General features: G+C 42.6%; 1 protein-coding gene across 1 annotated transcript; it reads right to left on the reverse strand.

Annotated features, from left to right (window-relative positions):
- Positions 1–872: 872 nt before the first annotated feature.
- Positions 873–27,043, reverse strand: LOC118649182 (zinc finger protein 432-like). The gene is made up of 9 exons (XM_036296008.1): positions 25,541–27,043; positions 23,577–23,716; positions 22,656–22,760; positions 21,429–21,556; positions 20,821–20,916; positions 15,327–15,517; positions 10,111–10,237; positions 8,356–8,451; positions 873–4,397 (listed from the first exon to the last, which is right to left on the reverse strand). Exons 6-9 carry the CDS (start codon positions 15,339–15,341, stop codon positions 2,344–2,346), a joined length of 2,292 nt encoding a protein of 763 aa, XP_036151901.1. The 5' UTR covers positions 15,342–15,517; positions 20,821–20,916; positions 21,429–21,556; positions 22,656–22,760; positions 23,577–23,716; positions 25,541–27,043; the 3' UTR covers positions 873–2,343.
- Between the last annotated feature and the right edge of the window lie 216 nt (positions 27,044–27,259).

Genomic DNA, 27,259 nt, shown 5'->3' on the forward strand with positions numbered 1-27,259 from the left:
CCGGATGATTGTCCGGATGGTCGTCCCGCTGTTACACCATTCAGTCAATTTGCATATTATGCTTTTATTATATAGGATTATCATGTTCTCGCTCTGAGTTTTTAAAATTATGTTTGATGGTTGAAAGCCAAAATGATAACTTTACCTGATTTGGTTCTCAGTGTATGTAGGACATCATTTAATTAAATACTACCACATAGCTGATGGGATGGTAAGAATCAAATATGACAATGCCAGTGCTAGGAAGGACATGGAACAACTGAAGCATTCACACATTGCTGGTGAGGATGTAGTAAATTAGTACAGCCACTATGGAAAAGTTTGGCATTTCTTATAAAGTTAAACACTATCTTAGCATAAGACTCCTCAGTGCTTATCCCAGAAAAACAAAATTGGGTACATAAATGTTGATAACATCTTTATTCATAGCAATGAAATGCTGGAAACAACCCAAACATCCATCAACAGTGAACAGATTAACAAATGGTACACCCATACTGAAAAATACTACTCAGTAACAAAAAAGGAAAACTGTTTATACACCCAACAAAGTGGATGGATCTTAAGAGCAATTTACTGAGTGGGGGGAAAACAGCCCAGCTCAAAGGTTACATACATTCCATTTTAAGAAATGATAAAATTAGAGCTATGGAGTACTGATCAGTGGTGGCCATAGGTCAGGGTTGGGGGACAGCGTGTGTATAAAGGGGTAGCAGGTGGATGTATCTTTGTGTTGGTACAATTCTGCATCCTGATTGTGGCGGGATTTACAGATATCTATACGTGTGATAAAATTTTTTAGACCTCAACACCAAAAAACAAAACAAAACAAAACAAAAAACCTCACACAAATGGAAGCATAACAAAACTAGTGAAATCCAAATAAAGTCTATAGTCTACTTAACAGCATTTTATTGGTTTTGATGTCATTTTACTGGTTTTGATGATGTATCACGTTCTATTACTGAAGAGGCCGAGTAAAGGTCCCCAGGAACTTTGTATGATTTGTAATTCCCTGTGAGTCTAAAATCATTCCAAAACAAATTTCAGAAAGATAAATATTTAAGATGTTTTCAAAACTTATAAACTTGGATAAATACATCCAATGATGTGGAATTATATTTATGAGTATATTTCTTTTACTTCTGAAGTACATAGTACATTGAAAGAGATGAATTTAGAGCCCAGGAAATGCAAGAGCTAACCATATAATGATACGAAGTGGACACAGAACACTCCTGCTTGTATATAACATTAACATTTAATCAGTGTTGAGAATTGCCACCTTTAAATTTATGGAACCATTAAGTATATGGTTCAAAGTATCCTGTCCCAGAATGGACATCAGTTACATAATAAGTTTAGACTTGGCTTAGAAAACTCAAGTAGATATCATTTTTCCAACCTTTCTTCATGAATTCTCTGATATTTTGCTGAAGTCACTCTACATTGTGTTTCCAGCAGTTTTATTGCTGTATGAACTCATGAGAAATGATTAATTCTGCCATATTCTTTGCCATCTAAAATTATTCTCCAGCATGAATATCAGGCAACTTATTGAGGTTTATTTCTAAACAAAGGCTTTCCCATGACCATCATGTTACCACTGTGTACGAGCTCACTGATGATCTATTGTGATCACTAATGAGATAGTCTTTATTCCCACAGCAGGCTTTCCTAGTGTTTCTATGCATGTGATTTATATTAGCATCTTGTCAGACATATCACTACCTGCAGTGAGTGTGGGAAAGGTTATTCATGTGAGAAATGTTTCCTCAAGACTTTTGCATTTTTCTTATGTATTAATTTTGACATACAGCGTAAGGTAATTTGTCACCTAAGGCACTAGCACATTCTTTGCATTCATTAAATTTCACTCCTATGCAAATTCCATAATTTCCCATGAGTGAAAATCTAGCAAAAGGCTACTAAAGTACACTGACTATATTCAAGTATGCTAGGAGCACACTGCACTGAACTCTCATGGTTTGACTTTGTCCCTTGCATGAGTTCACTTGTAAGTAATGAATTCAGACTCTGCAAAGGATTATGTACCTTGACTACACATTTTGTGTATTAATAAGGCTTGACAAATGAAAGGTAACCCCAATCATTGAATCCATAGAGTCTTTTATTTTATAAGTTCTTTCATATACCATGAGTGCTGAATTCATGTTGAAGGCTTTCTCAGACTAACTGCATACATACACTTTGTCTACTGTGTCACTTACCTGGTGGGTCATGAGATCAGTACATATAAAAGAAGTCTATCTTGTGTGAAGTCTCTGACATTGTACAAGGCATATTATTTTCCCTGAAGGTGTGACCATATTCATTGCATTGTTAGGGTTTGTTCCCATTATGAGTTCTATGATGTACAAGGAGATTCCTCTTTGAAGAGAAGCCCTTCCCACATTCACTGCACACAAAAGGTTTCTCTCCGGTGTGAGTTCGTTGATGGACGATTAGACGACTTTTCACAGCAAAGCCTTTCCCGCATGCATTGCACGCATAAGGTTTCTCTCCAGTATGGATTTGCTGATGTAAAATGAGCTCAGTTTCCATGGCAAAGCCTTTTCCACATTCACCACACATATAGGATTTCTCTTCTGTATGAATTTGCTGATGTACGAGGAGATAGCGTTTCATGGTGAAGCCTTTTCCACATTCACTGCACGAAAAGGGTTTCTCCCCGGTATGAGTCCGCTGATGTACTGTAAGGTTGCTCTTAAAGGCAAAACCTTTTCCACATTTATTGCATATATAGGGTTTCTCTCCAGTATGAGTTCGCTGGTGTAACATCAGCCCACTATTCACGATGAATCCTTTCCCACATTCACTGCATCTGTATGGTTTCTCTCCAGTATGTGTTCGCTGATGTACAACCAGCCGACTCTTCAAGGGGAAGCCTTTCCCACACTCACTGCAGGTGTAGGGTTTCTCTCCAGTATGCGTTCGCTGATGTATGATAAGCATGCTCTTCACCGTGAAGCCTTTTCCACATTCGTCACATACATAGGATTTCTCTACCGTATGATTTCTCTGATGCACAATGAGGTTACTCTTCCTGGTAAAGCCTTTTCCACAGTCACTGCACACATAGGGTTTCTCTCCAGTGTGAGTTCGCTGGTGTTCAATCAGACGGTTCTTCATGGTGAATCCTTTCCCACACTCATTGCATACGTATGGTTTCTCTCCTGTATGATTTCGTTGGTGTATGAGGACATAGTGCTTTGTGGTGAAAGCTTTCCCACAGTCACTGCAGGTGTAGGGTTTCTCTCCAGTATGCGTTCGCTGATGTATGATAAGCATGCTCTTCACCGTGAAGCCTTTTCCACATTCGTCACATACATAGGATTTCTCTACCGTATGATTTCTCTGATGCACAATGAGGTTACTCTTCCTGGTAAAGCCTTTTCCACAGTCACTGCACACATAGGGTTTCTCTCCAGTGTGAGTTCGCTGGTGTTCAATCAGACGGTTCTTCATGGTGAATCCTTTCCCACACTCATTGCATACGTATGGTTTCTCTCCTGTATGATTTCGTTGGTGTATGAGGACATAGTGCTTCGTGGTGAAAGCTTTCCCACAGTCACTGCAGGTGTAGGGTTTCTCTCCAGTATGCGTTCGCTGATGTATGATGAGCCTGCTTTTCCCAGTGAAGCCTTTCCCACATTCACCACAGACATAGCATTTCTCTCCAGTATGATTTTGTTGATGTACAATGAGATTACGCTTTCCTGGGAAGCCTTTTCCACATTCATTGCACACATAGGGTTTCTCTCCAGTGTGAGTTCGCTGGTGTTCAATCAGACGGCTCTTCATGGTGAAGACTTTGCCACAGTCACTGCATATAAAGGATTTCTCTTTTTCATGAATTTTCTGATGATCATTGAGCCTGGACTTTCTGGAGAAGACTTCTGCACACAAACTACAACTGTAAGGTTTCTCTCCTGTGTGAATTCTCTCGTGATCAGTGAGCTGAGACTTCTTAGCAAAGCTTTTTCCACATTCACTGCACACGTGGGCTTTCTCTACCTCCTGAGTTCCCTGATGCTTAATGAGCTGGGACTTATTGCTAATGGGTTTTGCACTGACAGGGAATTTAACTGCAAGATGAAAATCATGTTTGCCATGCTGAAATGATTTTCCATCTCCATTCAACTTAGCAGAGTTCTTAGTTTCATAGCTTTTACTCTGTTTGACTAAACTTAAATTTGATTTCAGAGTTTTCATGTAGAAGTCAAACACACCATGATTTTGCCTGAAAGGAAAATGCCTTTTGCTTTGAGGAACAATATTTCCAAATGTATCTTGTTTGTGCATTTGTTCCATACCTTCCAACATTCTTTGATTTTCCCAGTGATCCTGGAGATAATTATCAACTTTTCCAGTGTCTAGGAAAGAAAACAATGAATCTTTTTTTTATAATCGTGTTTGGAATTAAACTTTTAATTAATTAATTAATTATTTTTTTAATGGCACTTTAGTGACAATCCTGTGGTGACACTATGAAAAAATACACCATGTGTAAGTGTCCCTTATTTCTTACACATTGGTACAAACACCATAATATAAACCAACCAACAGGAAAAAGCGGTATACCACTAAGGTTACCACTAAGGTAGTTGGCAATTAATGTAGATTTAGCTGCTTTTGGACCTTTCAAAACATGTAGAGAAAGTAAAATCCAAGCAAGTCATTTTTATGCAGCAAAGGACAAGGTTTGGAGGAATACCTTTCCACAGAACTTAGAAAGACCCAGATCCCAGAGGTGGAAAACTAATCCAGATGATGAGGGTTGCATTTGTTCAGACCAAAATTACTTATTGAATGGCTCCCTGTACCAGGTATTGTGCTGGTGGTTTGGAATATATATACACAATAGGCCTTACTTTTACTTATCTTAAATCTAGTTAAAATCTAGGGAAAATTGAAAAGAAAAAAAAAAGTAAGGAGTTGGAGATTATTAAACATGGACTAAAGGAGCAATGGAGATGGTGGAAAGTGGAGGAAATCAGGATATATTTGCATAAAGAAATGGCAAAGTTGCCCTAGCTGGTTTGGTTCAGTGGCTAGAGCACTGGCCTGCGGATTGAAGGGTCCTGGGTTCAATTCTGGTCAAGACCACATGCCTGAGTTGTGGGCTTGATCCCCAGTGGGGGACGTGCAGGAGGCAGCCGATCAATGGTTCTCTCTCATCATTAATGTTTCTCTCCCTCTCTCTCTGAAATCAATAAAAATATATTTTTTAAAAAATGTGGAGATAATCAACATATACTGATATTCAAGACGAGAGAACTGGCTCATATGTTGGGAGGACATGTAGTATGAAAGATGATAAATGTACAAACTAGGGTTTTAGATATTTCAATATTTAGGATTTTGGGATTCTTTAAAGTCCCCTTAGAGGCACTGAATTCTGACTATGGAGTCAGAGAAAATACATACGGGGGTGTAAAGAATAAACATATTACCTAGCAAGTAAGACTATAAGGTCTTCAGAATTTGGATTAAAGTGAATTGAGACAGACTCTCACATCATAATCCTGTTCCTAAATTTGCCCTTCTCTAGACCACCAAGCAAGTAACACCACCAAGAAACATTGCGTGGAACTCATATAATCACCACTCCAGCCTTTTAGCTGAGCTGTGTCATATTATCATATGTTCTACTGATAACAAAATAGGACAACAATGATTGATAGGAAATTTTGCAGCTGGCCAGTGTACCTCACAGTCATCTTCAGAAGCTCAAGTGCTACATGGAATATGGCAACTGTCACCTTTTTGCAATCACATTCGGCATTCAGTACAAAAGTCATACCCAACATTTTCCCATTTTAGTGTCCCTGATATATTTGTTCCCTCACTTGCCACCAGCATCTACTTCAGTAATTCTATATTTATGTCTCGTTGGCAACAGTTAGGTTGTACTAAAGGACTAACTTCCTCCTTGAAGATCTAGGTTGTGTTAGTTTTATCTTCAATATTTCTTAGAACGTCTGCTTGTTCCTTATTATTGCTATACTACTAAAATCAGGTAAAAGGAAAGACAATGTAGAGTTACAAAAATACAAAACCAACCAACTCTCCACCATGCTACTTCAACTCATATGAAATCCAGTCAGTCATCCTGGCTGCCTCCCGCAAGCCCCCAACCACTGGGGACCGAGCCCACAACCCGGGCATGTGTCCTTGACCGGAATCGAACCTAGGACCTTTCAGTTTGCAGGCTGACGCTTTATCCACTGAGCCAAACCGGCTAGGGCCATCCTAGCAATAACAGTGTACATCAACATGAATGCTCCATTTATCCAGGTTTCCACTCCACTCTTTTCCCTGCAGAGAGCTTCTAACAGTGGCTGTCATCTGCCTGACTTGAGGCCACTCTTTTGATAGTCAACCCCATGCCCTAGCATGTTTCCTCATGTGTTTCATGCCTTCATAACTAATTCACAGCATCATCTTCCTAATTAAAAATGTAGACATACCTGGTATATAGGGTGAACTTGGCGGGTACCTGAGCACTGCTGATGTGAGTTCTCCATGGTGATAGCAGCCAGTCCTTGTAGGCAATTGGCCTGGGAGTAAATCTCTCCCCTTGATGTGCCAACAACAATCAAGGCTCAACTACAACGGGAGAATTCACACAGCTCATCTACGGGACAAACTTGAAGTGACCAGCTCACATGACTGGGGAGGCTGCACCACTGGGTCCTACAGGGCACCTACTACATAAGGCCACTCTGCCAAGACAGGAAGTGCAGCAGTTCTACCGAATACACAGAAACAAACATAGGGAGGCTGCCAAAATGAGGAGACCAAGAAACAGGTCCTAAATGAAAGAACAACAAACTTCTAGAAAAAGGAACAAAACGGAGACAGGCAATCTACCAGCTGCAGAGTTCAAAACACTGGTTATGAGGATGCTCAATAAACTTACAGGAAGAGTAGAGGGACTTACTGAAAACTTCAGCAAAGAGATAGGAAATATAAAAATGGAGGTAGAAAACACACACACACATACACAAAAGAACCAGGGAGAAATGAAGTGGGAATTTCATAGCCAGGGAGGTGGAACAGAGAGAGACACTGTGACAAGGTACAGAGAAGGGGTAGCTCATAGAGTTCAAGGAAGGAGAAATCTAGCAAACAAAAATCAAGATGTTCGGCAAAATAAGCGAGGATCAGCTCTCAGAGAAAAGAGGGGAAAAGGTTTATGACCCTTTATTTATTAAAATATATTTGATTGATTTTTTTACAGAGGGGAAGGGAGAGGGATAAAGAGTTAGAAACACTGATGAGAGAGAAACAACATCGATCAGCTGCCTCCTGCACACCCTCTACTGGGGATGTACCCGCAACCAAGGAATCGAACCTGGGACCCTTCAGTCGGCAGGCCGAAGCTCTATCCACTGAGCCAAACCAGTTAGGGCAGTTTATGTCCCTTTAAAGACCTAAAGAAAAGTTCTGCTATGGAGAGGGATATAGGGCACTGTTTCTGTATCCTCAAACACCCCTCCCCCTGCCCAGACTTCTCTGACTAGAATATGACTTCTGCAGTAACCCATGAGGGGAAGCAGATTTTGCCATCTAAATATTGCTTATTTTAAGCTGGCTATTTTCAAGAAAAGAAAGACACAAGAAAAAGCTTTGACATTGGCCTTCACTGCCTGTAAGAATTTAGATAGAGGGCTTGCTCCAAGAAGGGCGATACCATCACAGATAACTACAGTTTAATATGAACTAGGTGTGATAGACAGGGAGGAACCTAGCAAGGCCCCCCTCCCCTTTTTTTTAAATTGTCTAAAGTTTTAGATATGTCTCCCCCCGCCCATTGACAACCCCCCGACCCAGTCATTCTCACCCCAGCAAGCCCCCACCGCCCCAGTGTCTATGTCCATTGGTTATGCTAATATGCATGCATACACGTCCGTTGGTTGCTCTCTAACTGCCCTGCCCGCACCTCCCCTGCCATTTGTCTCTGGATCTATTTTTGGCGAGGCCCTTTAATCCAACTCCTCTCTGGGTCCCATTGTTAAAGATGCCCAGCAAACATTTATTTACCAAATATTGGCTTTGCCATCTCCATGTGGATTGACTTCCTCTCCTTTGAAGCCCACATCACAACCCTGCTCTCCTCATTATTCCTACCTCAGTGGCCTGATTTGTCCTTGGGCCCCATATTCTTATAGAGCCCCTGTACGTACATACAAAATAAATTTGGTTATTTCCTCCTTTTAATCTGTTTCATGTCAATTAGATTATTAGCTCCTCCAGAAGAACTTAGAAGGGAAAAAGGAAAATGATTCTCCTCCCCCACACCTGCCTTGTTTGTTCACACCCACTCACCTGGACAGACTAGTCTGTGGAGTTCATTGTCTATTGTCCACGTTTCTTCCCCTAGTTCCAACTTGGAGAGAGCATCTGGTTTGCTGACTTGATACCCTGTTCATAGGAAACGACAGAAAACTTGGGTTGGGACAGCCGTGGGCAAACTACGGCCTGCGGGCCGGATCCGGCCAGTTTGAAATGAATAAAACTAAAAAAAAAAAAAAGACCGTACCCTTTTATGTAATGATGTTTACTTTGAATTTATATTAGTTCACACAAACACTCCATCCATGCTTTTGTTCCGGCCCTCCGGTCCAGTTTAAGAACCCATTGTGGCCGAAACCGGTTTGGCTCAATGGATAGAGCATCGACCTGCAGACTGAAAGGTCCCAGGTTCGATTCCGGTCAAGGGCATGTACCTGGGTTTCGGACACATCCCCAGTGGGGGATGTACAGGAGGCGGCTGATCGATGTTTCTCTCTCATCGATGTTTCTGACTCTCTATCTCTCTCCCTTCCTCTCTGTAAAAAATCAATAAAATATATTAAAAAAAAAAAAAAAAAGAACCCATTGTGGCCCTCGAGTCAAAAAGTTTGCCCACCCCTGGGTTGGAAGAATGTTATGTTTAAGGGACGAGACAGTTCGCACATGTCAGAGACTTTGCTCTCAGGAGAGAGCGCATGTGACACGGTGACTTATGTCTGGTCTCTGTGCAGGTTCTGGCACAGAGCTCCTAAAGCCCTTGTAATTTCCTGTGAACAGCATAATAGGAGCATCTTTTCGGATAGTGTACGTTCTAGTCCCTGACACTGGAACTGCTAACACCCCTGGGCTCTTCAGAGTAATGAGTGCCTTCTGTGTGCTAAGGAGATGACTGGTGGCTGGAGGCTGTAGATAGCTTCAGGGTGGGACTGATCCGGGAAGACAAAGACACGACTAGAGGGCTGGAACCTTCAACTCCAACCCTTCTCCTCATTGTGGAGAGGGAGAGGGTTGGAGATAGAATGAATCACCGATGGCCAAGAATTTACGCAAGCATGCTTACATGATGGACTTTCCCTAAAAATCCCTAAATACCTGGATGGGAGAGCTACCAGCTTGATGACCACTTTGAGATTCTGGGAGGGTGGTGTGCCTAGAGAGGGCATGGAAGGTCCACACCCCTTTCTCCACACTTTGCCCTAAATATCTCTTCCAAACCAGTTTGGTTCAGTGGATAGAGTGTCAGCCGGTGGACTGAAGGGTCCCAGGTTCGATTCCGGTCAAGGGCATGTACCTTGGTTGTGGGCTCATCCCCAGTAGGGGGTGTGCAGGAGGCAGCTCAATCGATGTTTCTCTCTCATCGATGTTTCTAACTCTCTATCCCTCTCCCTTCCTCTCTGTAAAAAAATCAATAAATATATTAAATACCTCTTCCACTTGGCTGTTTCTAAGTGGTTTTTTTTTTTTTTAACTTTATAATAAACTGATAATGGTAATAAGTGCCTTCCTGAGTTCTAGGAGCCATTCTAGTGTCAAAACAGAATTGAATTGAGCTGCAGGACACGCAGTTGGTACCTGGAGAATTTACTGCTGGTGTAGAAAACCCCCACACAGTTGGTATCAGTTGTGTTGGTGGAGCTCATAGTATATTATATGTCTTTATCCGGAGCCAGAGGAGGCACTGAGAACCTGCCATTCAGAGCACTGCAGTGACTCCCAAGTATACGCAGCTGGGAAAGGAAAGACCACTGACCGGGTGCCCTCTGACTAACACACGGGAGCTGTCCTCACCCACTGACAAGAGGTGGCTGTAGGTCTCCAACATCACATCCCTGTACAGGATCTTTTGATCAGGGCCCAGGAGCTGCCACTCCTCCCAGGTGAAGTCCACGGCCACATCCTCCAGTGTCAGCGGTTCCTGTAACAACATGGTCCTGTTTACTAGGGAGTGTTTTTCTTTTACTGGCCATAAATAATATAAAGGAAGTTGTCCTGTTCATATTAACTACACTTCTGACACCAATTATAATGTGAGTGTGGTTTAAAAAAATTTTTTTAAATTAATATGAGAGAGAGAGAGAGAGAAAGAAGGAGGAGGAGGAGGAGGAGGAAGAAGAAGAGGACGAAGAGGAGGAAGAGGAGGAAGAGGAAGAGGAAGAGGAAGAAGAAGAAGAAGAAAAAGAAGAAGAAGGGAGGTCAATTTGTTGTTTCACTTATTTATGCATTCATTGGTTGCTTCTTTTATGTTCCCTTACAGGGGATCAAACCCACAACCTTGGCATATCGGGACAATGCTCTAACCAACTGAGCTAGCTGGCCAGGGCCCAATGTATATATTTCTTATTTCACAAAAGGTTAACATATTAGATACACTGGGGAGATAATGAGTAAAGTGGAATATGCATTTTTAAAAATAACCCAAAATGAAGCAGCCCCAGAAATAGATGGAAAATATAAAGGAGAGTTTAATAAATATGGATAGAGCAAGGTCTAGCATAGGCCTGTATGCAGTTTTTGGAAGAGATTATACAGAAACAGAGAAGTGATACGAAGATCTCAAGAATGAGAAAATGTCAGAACTGATTAAACTTCCTATAACTCAGACTCAGTAACCCAGCAAAGCCAGGCACGAAATCTGCATGTAGACACTTCCAGCTGAAACGACAGCATACCAGCTGCAAAAAATCAGATTATAAAAACAACCAGGAAGAAAAGATAAATTACTATCAAAAGAAAGACAACATTTACTGAAATAAAGGCAACAGAAGCCAGAAAAAAATGTTGCGAGAAACATATTTGGTCTTTGTCCCTGGTTCCTGGCACAGTTTCTCTTTCTTTCTTTTTTTCTTTCTTTCTTTTTTTTTTTTATAGATTTTTATTGATTTCCGAGAGGAAGGGAGAGGGAGAGATAGAAACATCAATGATGAAAGAGAATCATTGATTGGCATGCCCTCTACTGGGGATCGAGCCTGCAACCTAGGCATGTGCCCTTGACTGAAATTGAACCCGGGACCCTTCAGTCTGCAGGCCGACACTCTATCCACAGAACCAAACCGGCTAGGGCAGTGGTCGGCAAACTACGGCTTGTGAGCCACATACGGCTCTTTGGCCCCTTGAGTGTGGCTCTTCCACAAAATACCACGTGCGGGCGCGCACGTACAGTGCGATTGAAACTTCGTGGCCCATGCGCAGAAGTTGGTATTTTGTGGAAGAGCCACACTCAAGGGGCCAAAGAGCCGCATGTGGCTCACAAGCCGTAGTTTGCCGACCACTGGGCTAGGGCATGGCACAACTTCTAAAACTCTTGGACTCTCTGATGAGTGTCTTCTGTATGCTAATGAGATGACTAGTGACTGGGGGTTCCTAGATGGCTTCAGGATGGGGGACTGGAGGTTGAGTCCCATCACTAATGGCCAGTGATTTCATCAACCATGCTGACATCATAAAACCCCCTAAACTACAGGTCTGGAGAGCTTCCGGGGTGGTAAACACACTGAGATGCTGGCCGGGTGGTGCTCCCGAGAGGCCCTCTGCACCCTTCCCCCAGGCCTTACCCTTCGCATCTCTCCCAGGTGGCTATTCCTGAGTTGTGGCCCTTATAATAAACTAGTGAAGTGCTTTCCCGGGTTCTGTGTGTCATTCCAGCAAATTACCAATCCTGAGAAGGAGGTTGTGGGACCCCAGATTTAGAGCTGGTCATCAGAAGTAGAGGTGACAACCTGGGACTTCCGACTGGCACCTAAAGTGGGGTCAGTCTTGTGGGACTTACCACCTAACCTGTGGGACCTGACGCTGCCCCCAGGTAGTCAGTGTCAGAACTGAGTTGAATTGTCAGACACCCAGCTGGTGTCCCGAGAGTTGTAGAATGGGTAGATGTGAGAAAAATGACCACACATTTGGTGTCAGAAGTGCTATGAATAAAAACACCCCAGAAAGCCCTAACCGGTTTGGTTCAGTGGATAGAGCGTCTGCCTGCGGACTGAAGGGTCCCAGGTTCGATTCTGGTCAAGGGCATGTACCTTGGTTGCGGGCACATCCCCAGGTGGGGGTGTGCAGGAGGCAGCTGATCGATGTTTCTCTCGCATCGATGTTTCTAACTCTCCCTCTCCCTTCCTCTCTGTAAAAAATCAATAAAATATATTTTAAAAAAATCAGCCCAGAAGTGTGGAATATCTTCAATGTCCTGATCCTGTGGTCTTGCAGCCTAAGCTCAAATGTCACCAGAAAATAAATTGAGACCTGCTTGTCAACTGAGCAGCCAGAGAGGGAAAAACTATGGGATACTCTTTTCCATGTTATTGCAGACATTACTACATAGAAAAGAGAGCAGACTTGCAAATTCTTAACACCGCTGATCTGACCACATTTTGAGTTATTTCATGTGAGATGCAGATTCATTTGGAAAAATGAAAACTTAGGTTCAAATACTTTTTTCCTGTTTTAAAGTGCTAACCATAAAATAAGGTAATCTATGAAAGGAATAGAGAGAGGAGAGTATGAAGTATGTTCACATCAAAGCCCCCCCCCCCAAAAAAAAAAATCACAGAAAATCAATAACAAGCCCTGGCTGGTGTGTTCAGTGGTCAGAGCACTGGCCCGAGCACTGAAGGGTCGAGGGTTTGATTTCTTGTCAAGGGCACGTGCTTGGGTTGCAGGTTCCATCCCCAGCCCAGTCAGGCGCATGTGGGAGGTAACCAATCGATGTGTCTCTTTCACATTGATGTTTCTCTCTCACCCCCTCCCTCCTTCCCTTCCACTCTCTGAAAATCAATGGAACAAATATCCTTAGGTGAGGAATAACAAAACCAAGAAAAAGAAAGAAAAGAAAAAAGTTTTGTGAGAGGAAAATTTAAAGCACCTGCATTACACAGATATCATGGACAAAGCTAAAAGAAAACTAACAAGCTAGGAAAATATTTTTAATAAACAAAATGATCAACATATACTGGATATAAATCATACTTATTAATCAGTAAGAAAATATAGTTTTTTTAAAATGTAAAAATGATAAGGACAGGCATTTCACAAGAGAAAAAAATCCAAGTGACCACAAAATACACAAGGATTTCAACCTCACCTGTGCTGAGGAAAATGAAAAATACGGGTAAAGAATATTGGGCCATTCAGATTCTGAAAATTATGAAATTTTATAATGTCCTATTAAGTACTGGCAAAGATTTAAGGTGTGGATGATCCCACATATCACATACTATGTAGTAGGCACGCATCTAAATGCTTTACATAGTGCAATTCATTTTTTTTTTAGTATGACTGTGGACAAATGGAATTATATATATAGATAATATCCACCAATCAATTGCTGTCATTATTCCTTTAGATGCTTAAATTACACTATCATAGGCCAACAGGTCATGTTCTTTGAAGTATGAGTCCATTGATACATAAATGTATCATTGATACATAAATGTCACAATAGATGAGTTAATATACTCAGATATGTACACAAATTCACATACATCGGTAAATAGGCACATATATGTAGATGCACACATAAGTTTAGTGACAGCAAAACACACTGGCAAACATTTGTTAAACAATATGAGGGGACAATGAAGAAAGGCGCTATAAAGAGGAAATTTACTTTTTGCCCACGGACACTCATCATTGAATATTTTTTTCTTTAAAATGTATGTGAACCCTAGCCAGTGTTTCTGTTTCTCTATCTCTCTCTCCCTCGAATCAATAAAATCATATTTTTAAAAACAGGTATCTGTGAGTAATTTGCATAATTATAGAAAAGCAAAGAAAGAGGTCAGAATTGGATTTGAAAATGGGGACGGATTCTATATTTTCCAACATGACGTTGAAGTTATAAAGCACACACTCTGGAACCCAATAACTCAAGCTCTTATCAGACAAAATTTCTTGCAACTATCTAAGGCCAAATCTGAACTTTAACAGTTCAGCTACCTGTTGACGGGAGAACATGTGAAAGCCATGCGTCCTGGCTGGGTAGCTCAGCTGGTTGGAGCACTGTCCGATACATTAATGTTTCAGGTTCAATCCCAGTCAAGGCACAACCAATGAATGTGTGAATGAGCGGAATAGCAAATTAATGTTTCTTCTCTTTCTCTCTCTCTCTCTCTCTCTCTCTCTCTCTCTCTCTCAATAAATCAATAAAAAAAATTTTTAAAAAAAGAAAGTCATGCAATCCTCCCATTTTCCTAGGCCACTTAGGTTTTATTACTGGATAAAACCAGACACAGGCTGAGTCCTCTGACTGACTTTCCTTGGTCCCTGACAAAACTGTGTTCACTGAGTTTGCTTGGTCTCTTCCCTAATGGGTCTGTGAGGAACCCTGGAATAAACAGCAGTGTGAAATCTGCCTCTGCCTTTATTAGAAGTTCAAAACACTGTCCACCCATCACCTCTAGGAAGAATACTAGTGTAACATTTTTCCTGAGACCTCAGTGCTAAGAAATATTGACATTCCGAGGAACCGTCTGCTGTCTCCTCACAGTACATGATACATATCATATAATGTAGCATGATTCTCTTGTGTCGGCTGCCATAGACATTAGACACAAGCTAACAGCTAATGTAGCCCAGAGGATCCTTCAATTATATGTTACATGCTAACATTAGTCATTTACTCAGAATCATATGAATACTATATTCTTTTTTTATTGTTTTGTTAATCCTCACCTTAGGATATTTTTTCGTTGATTTTTAGAGAGAGTGGAGGAGAGAAGGAAAGAGAAACATAGATGTAAGAGAAACACATCGATTGGTTGCCTCCTGGGGAGGAGCCTACAACCAAAGTATGTGCCCTTAACCGGAATCCAGCCTGGAACCCTTTGATCCGCAGGTGGACGCTCTCTGCACTGAGCCAAACAGGCTAGGGCATGAATACTTTATTCTTGATCCTAATTTGCCCTGATGTTGGAGTTAGATCCAAAGTTTATTTCACTCTGGATACTGAACTGATTTTTACAGGCCACTACAAATCCATTAGGGAACAAAGGAGAGAAAAAAACAAACGTCACCTGGGCCTGGGTCATTCCTTCTGTTTGGGGAAATGGCCAGCAGCTGGTATACTCGTCTTTGTCTTCTCTTGGTATGTCCTAAATTTCTAGTTAAAAATCTCACTCTCCAGTTGAAAGTGTTCCCAGAAAGGACAACTTCTAGGTCCTGGAACCTCCTCTTTCTTCATTCTTTTCTTATTTCTTGTCAAAACCTATGGGAGGAAGAGCAAGATTACGTTCAGGGTTACATTCCCCTTGCTAGACACACTTAACACATGGTCCCCAGTATTTTGGCTCTTTAGTTAGTTCCCTAGAGATCACGCCTGAGGTAATGAAACATAAGACCCTGAAGATATAAGTAGTTTGAATGTGAGAGAGAAAATGGCAAAGGAGAACAGCACAGCACTGTGCCTCAGTGGAAGGTAATTTTCAGAACAATTATAGAAATGAGGTCGTAGGGACAGTGAGGAACTGTAAATCTTTCCTTTAAACTATAGCCTGGCTGGCGTGGTTCAGTGGTTGAGAGTCAACCTATGAATCGGGAGGTCACGGTTCCATTCCTGGTCAGAGCACCTGCCTGGGGTTGGGGGCTTGATCCCATGTGGGGGGTGCAGGAGGCGGCCAATGAGTAATTCCCTCTCATCATTGCTCTTTCTATCTCTCTCTCCCCCTCTCCCTTCCTCTCTGAAATCAATAAAAATGTATCTAAAAATACATTTTTAAAAATCATAAAAACTTTAAAAAAGTCTTTATATACCCTGTTTATAAACACACTTCATTGAGGAACAATGAACACAGGGAAAAAGGAGAGAGAAGGAATAGAAGCTATAAATACAAATTTTTAAAAGTTAAAAAAGGTTAAGTACGGAGAAAATAGCCGTTGTATATTCATACACAGAACCTGAAAGAAAATTTACAGTAAACTTGCAGGAGGAGGATGAAAACAGACTCTTAAATGAAAATCTTATTAATTTTAAATATGCTGACTGGTTCACCTACCCCCAAAACTTTTACTTCTGTGGGTTGAAAGGAATGGGATGATGTGGTGGAGAGACTTGGTCCAGGAGCCTGAGCCTGCAAGCCTTTGGCCGGCACACATCTCAGCACAGAAGACAGAGCTCCCCCTCCTACCCCCACCCCACCCCCGCCACGGGGTTAGTACCCAAACCAGACCAGATGCCCGCGTACACTGACCCCCCTTAACGATTCCCCCATCACTGCCTCCGAGTTACCACAGAGCCTGACCCGGACGCGAGGCCGTGTCATTGACAAACTCCAGCCCGCGAGCTGTCAGTCACCGGCAGGCAGCGGCCCGCGAAGACCCTGAGCCCCGACCTCTCGGTCGTTGATCTGACCACCAGCGACGACCCCCCCACCTCCACCCCCACGACTGACCCCAAAGACACCCCGTTCACAGACACCCAGGAGATCCGTCCGTGCTCCCCGCGCGGCGCTACCTTCACCGACTCACAGGGGCTGCCACACACCTAGCACCGACGGACACAACCACGCGCGGACCCGATCGGCTCCCTCCGGGGCCCGCAGCGACCTCTGGAGGCCTCACTCACTTCCCTAAACTGCTCCCTTCTGGCCTCCGCTCCTGAATGCCCCGCGAAGGCGCGAGGGGTTTCTGCTGCGTTTCTATGGAGAACGGAATACGGGTTCCCGGCGTTCCCTTATGACGTAATGTACACGCGCCGCCGCCGCCTCGGCACCCTGGGGGCCGCCATCTTTGCACACCTGACGTACAGAAGGCTTTTGCTCAGCGGCCGGCCCGGCAGCCCTGATAGGAATGTGGAGAGGTTTTCGGAGGCCTGAGGTCACAGAAGGCCCGTGACGTGCGGGTAAATGCATTTGTTGGAGGGGACACTGAACGAAGCCTATTTTTCAAAGGCCGGAGCCCATCAGGACCAAAAGGGCCCCGCGTACATTCCGAGCGGCCGTTACGCCTCAGCTCGGTGGGAAAGGAAAATAACTTCGGACACCTCAGACGCTAGCCTAATTGCGAAGAGATTTAGAGGCCGCATAAAAACGTAAGCTCGTTTGACGAAAAAGCAGGCGGGGCGCTAAAACCGCGTGGGGTTGGCGCCGCGAGGCGGGAGCGCCGCGGGCGCGGCCATCTTGGGGGAGTGCGGTGTCCGTACAGAGCGAAGGGCCTCGGGGCTCAGCGCGCACCCGGCAGGTGGCGGTGCCTGTGGAGAAGGAAGCGGGTGTGGAAAGTGAGGCGGTGGGGGGACGGCGATCTCCACGTGAGCAGAAAGCAAGGACGTGGAGGCTCTTTCCAGCTCATTCTAGCCGCCCGAGCACAGAGCATGCTCCATACATCCTAAGCAGGCACCCAACTGCCTTGTCACCACAGATTAGTCTGTATTTTATGAACAGACTCTAACTGTATGAACGCTTTTTATCTGCCTTCTTTCACACATAATTTTTTTAATTGAATTTTTATAGAGAGGAAGGGAGAGGGAGAGTTAGAAACACCGATGAGAGAGAAGCATCGATCAGCTGCCTCCTGCACACCCCTCACTGGGGATGTGCCGGCAACCCAGGTACATGCCTCTGACTGGAATCAAACCCGGGACCCTTCAGTCCAGAGGCCCACGCTCCATCCACTGAGCCAACCGGTTAGTGCAACATAATTGTTTTGAAGTATCCATAAGTCTGTTCCTCTGGTTGCTCAATATTCCACTGTACGGGGAGTCCAAACTGTGTTTAATCGTTCATCAGTGGGACTTTTAGGTTGCTTCCAGGTGGTTGTTTTTTGGATATTGCAAATGGAACTTCTAGGAACATGCAAAAAATAAAACGACCTCAAAGAACTGAACCTCCCACAGTCGTATGCACCTGTATCACCTCAGCAAGAGGTCCTGGCCAGCCATTTGCAGGCCTGCTACCCATTTCTAGCCCTGCTTCAGCTCCCATTTCTAGTGGCTGCAGCTCTGAGCTAGAATACTCTCCCTCACCAGGAGGCACCCGAGATCCTGAGAAGGCGGGCTGGGCTGTGGCACCGACATCAGGTTCATCTACTTGCTCACATTATGTTCAACCCCATAGGCCCTTATAATTCGCAACATGTTCCTGACAAGGTAATGGAGCCACAGGTCAAAGCAGGAAGTCAGTTGCATCTTCTGACTCCTCCATCAATAGTGCTATGCTGGTTCAGTTTCTGAAGTGAGATGCTAGAACTGTCCTTGCTTATGCCCTTGGCCTATCCTACGTCACCTTTACAAGGTGATTCTTGTAAAACACAAATCAGTCGTGAAATTCACCTGTTCTCAATTATCTAATGATTGCATCCCAGAATAAAATAAGTATTGAGATGGCTAAATTCAGGTGATTTAAAATATTTGAGTGAATTTACCCAATAATCCTGGGCTTGTGATGTAAATACAGACAGCGACTGAATTTTCCTATGTCTTGAAATTTCTTATTTCTTGTTCTCTAAACAGGACTCAAGGTGTTTCAGCAGGGCATCTTTATTGGATCAAGGGAATGACTGGGTAGAGCAGCGGTTCTCAACCTTGGCTGCACATTAGAATCACCTGGGAATCTTTTTAAAATCCTGATTTCTGGGCCTCATCCTCTGGAAAGTCTGTTTCTCCGTTATGGGGTGAAACCACAACATTAGTAACAAAGAAACAGAATTTCCGGAGGATGAGGCCCAGAAATCAGGATTTGAAAGATTCCCAGGTGATTCTAACGTGCAGCCGAGGTTGAGAACCACCGGGGTAGAGGAAAGAGAGCAAGAGCCCCACTCAGAAGAGTAAGAAGGAATGAAAAAAAGATAGGAAAATCACATGTCCAATGTAGCACATCACAGGGAAGATGGGATCTTTGAAATGATGGCAACTCTTAAAAATGATAATCCTGTGAACAAATAAAATACAAATAAGGTTCTTCTACAAGATATCCCAGCGGATTTTACCTCCTTTATTTCCCATACTTTCCTCCATTTGAAGCAAGGAAATCACACTTTCACTAATCCTGAGAATCCCAGTCCTTTTATATTCAGACAGACATTGAGTTTCTCAACACACACACTCTGTATAGGAAGAAAACACTATCATCATATACCTGTCCCTCAGTTCATATCTTACTTCATGAAATGACAACTGCAGATAATGTTTACGTTTCAGAGCTAAATCTTTCTTGAAAGACATTCTTGTTCTACTTCTGGTGAATCAGACTCTCTTGGAGCTTTCAACCTCACCATCTCTTTAACTCCCTACTTCATAACTGTTCTTTTTTTAAAAAAAATACTTTTATTGATTTTAGAGAGGAAGGGAGAGCGAAAGAGAGAGATAGAAACATCAACGATGAGAGAGAACTATTGATTAGCTGCCTCCTGCATGCCCCCTTCTGGGGATAGAGCCTGCAACCCGGGCATGTGTCCTGACCAGAAATCGAACAGCGACCTCCTGATTCCTAGGTCAACACTCAACCACTGAGCCATACCGGCCAGGCACAACTGCTCATTCTTAAACTACTTTATTAAATATTCATCTTTCTAAATTGTTAGAAGATCATAAACTTAAAAGAAAAAGAAGGTGGAAGAAATCATCTTGTAGGGAAGATGATTTTCATTCCTTGAACAAAAAGTCTGAATTCAGCCACGAGTGTCTGTGGAGACAGTAAAATATATGGGACAAGTGTGCAAATCAGAAAACATTAAGGGAGATGTGAATTTAGGAGTTTTTATAGAGAATAGCAGCTTAACGTATTAGAATGGAGGAAAGATGTAAGAATTATGAGAACAGAGCAAGAAATGGAAAACAGAACCTTTGGACAATTTCAGAGAGGGGCAAAGACAAGTGTCTTAGTTCGTTCAGGCTGCCATAACACAAAACAACAGAAATTTATTTTCCACATTTCTGGAGGCTGAGAAGTCCAAGATCAAGGCACCAGCAGATTCAGTGTCTGGTGAGAGCCTTCATAACCTAATCACCTCTCAAAGGCCCCATCTCCTAAAACCATCACCTCTAGGTTAGGATTTTAACATATAACATTCAGGGGACACAAACATTTAGTCTATAGCAAGATGCTAAGAAACATATAAACACAGAAATCAGGTTACCATGTGGGCATAGCATCCCACATGGGGTTGAATGTTAGGAAGGGAAATCACTATTTCCCAAATGCTCTAGTTAAAGATTATGTTCAACTCAAAGATCTCTGGAACGAGGCCTGGAAGGTGGACTTTCATAGCAACGGAGGTGGGAGAAATAGGAAGGGGCACGGTGGCAATGAACAAAAGAGATGAGTTGACAGAAAAAAAAGTACTCGCAAAACAATAAAAATGCAAGATGTACATAAAATAAACAGGGACCAGATGGGACCAGATCTCAGGAGAAGAAAAGGGTGTATTTCCCTCTAAACTCCAAAGAGAAAGGTCTCCGGCGGCCAGAAGGATATGAGGAGCTGCTGTTTAGCTTTCCTCACTCTCACATTGTGGCACCTTCTCTGACTGCCTAGCTAGCATATGCCTTCCCTGGCCGCCTGTCTTGCTGGTTCTCACCTGGACAGGTTCCACTGTGGGTTTTGTCTTCTATTGTCCAGGGTTCTTTCCCTCATTCCAGCTTGAAGAATGTGTTTGGTTTGCTGGCTTGACACCCTGTTCATAGGAAATGACAGAAGACCAACACATGACATTGGGCTAGGACAGTGATGGCGAACCTTTTGAGCTCGGCGTGTCAGCATTTTGAAAAACCCTAACTTAACTCTGGTGCCGCGTCACATATAGAAATTTTTTGATCTTTGCAACCATAGTAAAACAAAGATGTATATTTTTGATATTTATTTTATATATTTAAATGCCATTTAACAAAGAAAAATCAACCAAAAAAATGAGTTCGCGTGTCACCTCTGACAGGCGTGTCATAGGTTCGCCATCACTGGGCTAGGATGTCAAGATGGGAAAATGCTACATTTGAAGGATTCTACAGTTTCACATCTGCAAAGTGGAGGGCTTTTCTCTCAGGAGAGGGAACATGATATACTCTTGCCTGGAGCCAGAGAGGGGTCTGAGAATCTATCACTTGAGAGCACTACAGAGACTCTGAAGCAGCTGGGAGGAAAGGCCACTGCCCGGGGACCCTCTGAGTGACACAGGGGAGCCGTCCTCACCCATTGACACCAGGTGGCTGTAGTTCTCAACATCACGTCCCTGTGCGGGTCCTAATCAGGTCCAGAAGCTGCCATTCCTGCCAGGTGAAGTCCAAAGCCACATCTTCAATTCCCGTATTAACACGGTCCTGTTTAATTGGAAGTGTTTCGCTTTTATTGACATACAGAAGGAATGTAAAGGAAGTCATTCTGCTTATTTTCACCATACAGGCTGCATCAGTATAAACAGTTTAAAAAGTAAAAAAAAAAAAAAAAAAATTTGTAGTAGAAGGAAAGTACTATTAGAATATTCTGCTATTATAATTTAGTCTTCAACAAATTAGATATTTCTATAATGCACAGCCATTAAATCTAGCTAACCAAGAAAAATATATATGTATACGTGTACCAGTTGCCCAAACAGGATACATACGTGGGTGATAAAAAGATTAATAAAACACAGTATTACAATTAATAGGGCCTTCCCAGGCTTGGTGGATCAGAATGGTGGCAGAGACAACAATTATTCAAATATGACATGTTTAATAAGTGGGTTTAAAATGTTGTAGGGAATAAAATATTTTAATATGTCTAAAGAAAAGGAAACTAAAAAGACAATCAGGCGCATACACATGCATGTTAAAAGCACATTAGCCTGGCTGGTGTGGCTCAGTGGTTGAGTGTCAACCTATAAACCGGGAGGTCACAGTCGGTGCCCAGTCAGGGCACATGCCTAGGTTGCGGGCTCAATCCCCAGTGTGGAGCATGCAGGAGGCAGTCGATCAATGATTCTCTCTCATCATTGATGTTTCTATCTCCTTCTCCCCCTCTCCCTTCTTTTCTGAAATCAATAAAAAGATATATTTTTTTAAAAAGCACATTAGAGGTATTGAAAGGGATAATCAATGAACTAGAAATTATCCAAAATAGTTGGGGTTCTTTACTAGTTCAAAGCTAGAGATTAGCATCAGCCCAGAGAAGAGGCATAAAGGGCAGCGTCCAGCTGTCCTCCCCAAGGGCGTCATGGGCCTTGTTCCCCTCTCGGTCGGCACAAGCGTGCGGCAGTAGGTGGGGAGTTCTGCCAACCGGGGAAGCCCACCTGAAACTGATGTCTAGTCTTTACTGGGACTCAATCATGTGATCCTGGTAGGACACCACTGTGCCTTAGTCTCCAGCTCTTCCAATTTCCATGTGATAACATGTGATCCATAGCCCCCACCTTAAATCACACTGGGGGTGTGCTTTCACCTTTATCCTTTGATTTCAATCTCTTTCCTTTCTATGATAAATGTAACCTTGAGGACAGCAAGTTTGCTGGGAGTCCTCCTCGCATATTATCAACCCTGAGGGAACCTGCAATACAGTAGGGAACGTCCGTTTGCTAATATATACACAATGTATAAATATTAAGTATATGCATATATGTTGCCTTTACTTTTTTAAAAATTACCTATTTGATTTATGGATACATTTTAAAGATAAGATTCCAATGATTATTATTATTATATGTATCTCATATATATTGGTAAGATTCAAATGATTACATATATACATATATTTAAATGCTGCATTTGAAGCATTTGAAAGGCAGATAAGAAGAGTTCATACAGTAAGAGTCTGTTCATGAATAACTGATTATGAACTAATTCTCTAGGCCCTTTTCCTCCCCCAGAGTATAGCAGATGAGATTGAAAGTTTCAAGCTTCTGCCTGGCGGGGCTCAGTGGTTGAGTGTTGAACTACGAACCAGGTCACAGTTCGATTCCGGTCAAGGGCACATGCCCGGATTTCAGGCTCGGTCCCCAGTGTGGGGCGTGCAGGAGGCAGCCAATCAGTGATTCTCTCTCATCATTGATGTTTCTCTCTCTTTCTCCCTCTCCCTTCCTCTCTGAAATCAATAAAAATATATTTAAAAAAAAAAAGTTCCAAGCTTCTAATGATAGCTTGGTCTTTTTTGTAACCAGCCCCTACCAAGGAGTCACCTTATTAGAACAAAAGAAGCTCTATCACCCCCATCATTCAGGAAGTAAAACTATACATACTAGTATATAGTACTATATATGTAGATATATAAATATATTGAAATAAAATTTATATATATATATATATATATGTGTATATATATATATGTGTGTGTGTGTGTGTGTGTATATGAAGAACTTAGACTTACTTGAAAGACTGATGGGAAAGTAACGTTCATCGGGTCTGTCCCAGCAGCACAGAGGTCCTGGGCCTCCATAGCTTCAGCCTCTCAACCACAGACACACATGGGTGTCCCCCGATATTGACCATATCCCCCTGTAGTCAAACCTGGAAAAGACGGCACTGTTTACTGATGACGTGTGAGCTCCAGTAGTTAGCCCGATATAAATTTCCAAACTTGAATGGCATTTATTGATAAATACCACAAACAAATATGGGCTGAATTGTGTTCCCCAAAATCCATTATGTTCAAGTCATAACTTCTAGTACCTTAGAATGTGACTGTGTTAGGAGACAGGGCCTTTAAAGAGGCCACTAAGTTAAAATGAGGTCGTTAGGATGGGATCTGATCCAATCTGGTGTCCTCATAAGGGATTAGGACACAGACATACATTAATCATGTGAAGACACAGGAAGAAAATGGCCATCTGCAAGCCAAGGAGAGAGGCCGCAGAAGAAACCAACCTTGATGACACCTTTGATCTTGAACTTCCAGCCTTCAGAGCTGTGAGGGATAAATTTCTTTTAAGTCATCCAGTCTGTAGTACTTTGTTATGACAGCCTTAGCCTACTAATACAACCACCCCCAACTCTAGTTTTCCATCACTGAGCCATAAAAGGCAGCAGCGGTTCTCAGCCTGTGGGTCACGACCCCTTTGGGTGTCAAACAACCCTTTCACAGGGGTCGCCTAAATACATCCTGCATATCAGATATTTACATTACGATTCATAATAGTAGCAAAATTACACTTATGAAGTAGCAACAATAATAATTTTATGGTTGGGGGTCACCACAACATGAGGAACTGTATTAAAGGGTCACGGAATTAGGAAGGTTGAGAACCACTGCAAAGCAGTGACCCCAGTAAGACCCTATTCCCTGATCTCAGTACTCTCAGTTTTGGCCACATACAACTGTATGCAGTATCTGGCTACAGGTACTAAGGAGAAAAGAATGAGGATGACATGTAGACAATAAGTCCTCACTTAACGTCATCGATAGGTTGTGACTTTAAGCCAAACAATATCTACTGAAACCGATTTTATTTACCACAGGTTCATATAAATAAACAAGAGTTAAGTTCCTATGGCATCTCAACGTTATAACAAAAGGACCCTGAATAAAACATTATTCAAGGACCCGCTGTACAAATGTTTCCCTATAATACATGAAGATGGAAATAGAGCATTTGAGAACTAAATAACTAAATATACAGTTAATGTCTGACAAGCAGCACACTAAATAACAGCTATAATTTTTATGAGCCCTAGCCAGTTTTGCTCAGTGGATAGAGCATTGGCCTGCGGACTGAAGGGTCCTAGGTTTGATTCCGGTCAAGGGCACATGCCCGGTTGTAGGCTCAATCCCCAGTAGGGGGCGTGCAGAAGGCAGCCGATCAATGGTTCTCTCTCATGACTGCTGTTTCTCTCTCTCCCTCTCTGAAATCAATAACAATATATTGAAAAGAAAAGGATAGAAAAGAAAAGGAGAAGAGAGGAGAGGGGAGGGGGAGGGGGAGGGGGAGGGGGAGGGGGAGGGGGAGGGGGAGGGAGAGGGAGAGGAGGGGAGGGGAGGGGAGGGGAGGGGAGAGGGGAGGAGAGGAGAGGAGAGGAAAGAAGCCCTGGCTGGTTTGACTCAGTGGACAGAATGTCAGCCTGTGGACTGAAGGATCCCGGGCTTGATTCCAGTCAAGGCATATGCCTGGGTTGCTGGCTCCATCTCAAGTGGGAGGCGCTCAGGAGGCAGCCAATCAGTTCTCTCTCATTGATGTTTCTCTCTCTCTTTCACTCTCCCTTTCTCTCTGAAATTAAAAAATACATGTATTTAAAATAATAAAGAAAATGAGGGGTAAAGCAGTAGACGATGTAAGTTGGTATGCCCTTCTTAAAGAGGTCAATCTGAAATTGTCTATACCATGAACATTTATTTACCTGCAATGCCAACCTCTGAAAGGTGAGTTCCGCACCTGGTCCTCAGGGCGCAGGGAAGTCCATTCCGGGACCCTGACTGACAATTTCAGTGAGAAAGACGCTGACTGCCATGATAGGATGTGCAGACTTGCAGGACAAGAAGTAAAGAGGATGAGGTCTGAGTTGAAGAAGCCACTTCTGATTCTTTGCTGAAGAGCACCTGGATGCAGTCTCTTAAGAGGCCATTGCTTTGCATATGTTGTTCTCCAGGGTATCCCGTGTCTACACGGTATCCCTGGCACAGTGCAAACACTCAAATGAACATGTTGTAATGAATTACTCGAAGAGCCAGAGTTGGGAATTCAATTACGAGACAGCCACTTCATGGCAAATTTCTACTTTCCCCCCTTATAAGCAGGACTCACTGTTTTTTTAAGCTGGGTATCTTTACTGGATCAAGAGAAAGAATCCTGAGTATAGAAGAGGGGACAAGGACCCCATTCCCAGGAGAGTGAGGAGTGATATAACTTGTTTCAATTCATCACATCAGAGGAACCGGGATCTTTGAAATGGTAGCAAACTCTTAAAAGATCAGAGACCTGTGGACAAATGGAAGTGTGTGTCTCTAAGACATCCAAAGGATTTCACCTTCTGGCCTCCATTTTAATGAAATTATTTTCTTCCATTAATTGGGTTTATTCTCCAGATCCTATTCCTTCTCTGATCTGCTCCCTTTTATATTCTGACAGGAGCCTCTTTTCAGGATTTTTTTTAAGCTTCTTAGAATACTGATCCTTATTTAAAAGAATTAAAAAGTGAAAAAAATAACTATTAAAAAAATAAAAAAGAGGGACAAAAAAGAATACTGATCATTAGACTTTCTTTCTAGCAGCTCCATTCTTTCAGTGACAAAAATAATCTTGATTAGTCCAATAGCTCATTCATTCATCTTTCAATTCTACATATAATTCATTTCTTTCTTGCTATGTTCTGGGAAATACACAATCATCTGTAAACTATATCAAGGAATTTATCATCTGGGTAGAAGACATGAGCATTTTTTAAAAAGTATCCATACTCTATTTTGTGTGTAAAATGAAATGAATCCCTCCTTCCTCCAAATAATAATATGCATCCTGAACAAGAAATTATCAGGATACCTTGTTCCTTTTACTATACTAGTATATCCTTTTCAACTAGCATAAGCATATATGTCCTCTGATTATACTTGCTGAAGAGTAAAACTATATGCATGAAGTCTATCTTTCAAAAAATTGCTAGCAGCCAGAGCTAGGAAGCCAGAGAGGGAGGGAGAAAGGGAAAAAAGAGAAAAAGAAAAAATTGCTAGCTCAAAGGTAGCAATAACTTTTTGTTTAGTTCCTCACCATCATCATCTATAGGTCCTAGAACAGTACCAGGTGAAGGGAATGGCTGTTAATGTTTTTCTGAGTGGTGCGTGCACAGGATGGGAAACTCTCTTTTGGGCAAAAGCTTGGCTGACAGGCTATTCATGAGTTGTTGTTTTTTTTAAAATATATTTTATTGATTTTTTACAGAGAGGAAGGGAGATAGAGAGTTAGAAACATCGATGAGAGAAACATTGATCAGCTGCCTCCTGCACATCTCCCACTGAGGATGTGCCCGCAACCCAGGCACATGCCCCTGACCGGAATAGAACCTGGGACCCCTCAGTCCGCAGGCTGACGCTCTATCCACTGAGCCAAACCGGTTTTGGCCTAT

The sequence above is a fragment of the Myotis myotis genome, unplaced genomic scaffold, assembly GCF_014108235.1.
Source record: "Myotis myotis isolate mMyoMyo1 unplaced genomic scaffold, mMyoMyo1.p scaffold_m19_p_28, whole genome shotgun sequence".
In the NCBI taxonomy this organism is placed as follows: Eukaryota; Metazoa; Chordata; class Mammalia; order Chiroptera; family Vespertilionidae; genus Myotis; species Myotis myotis.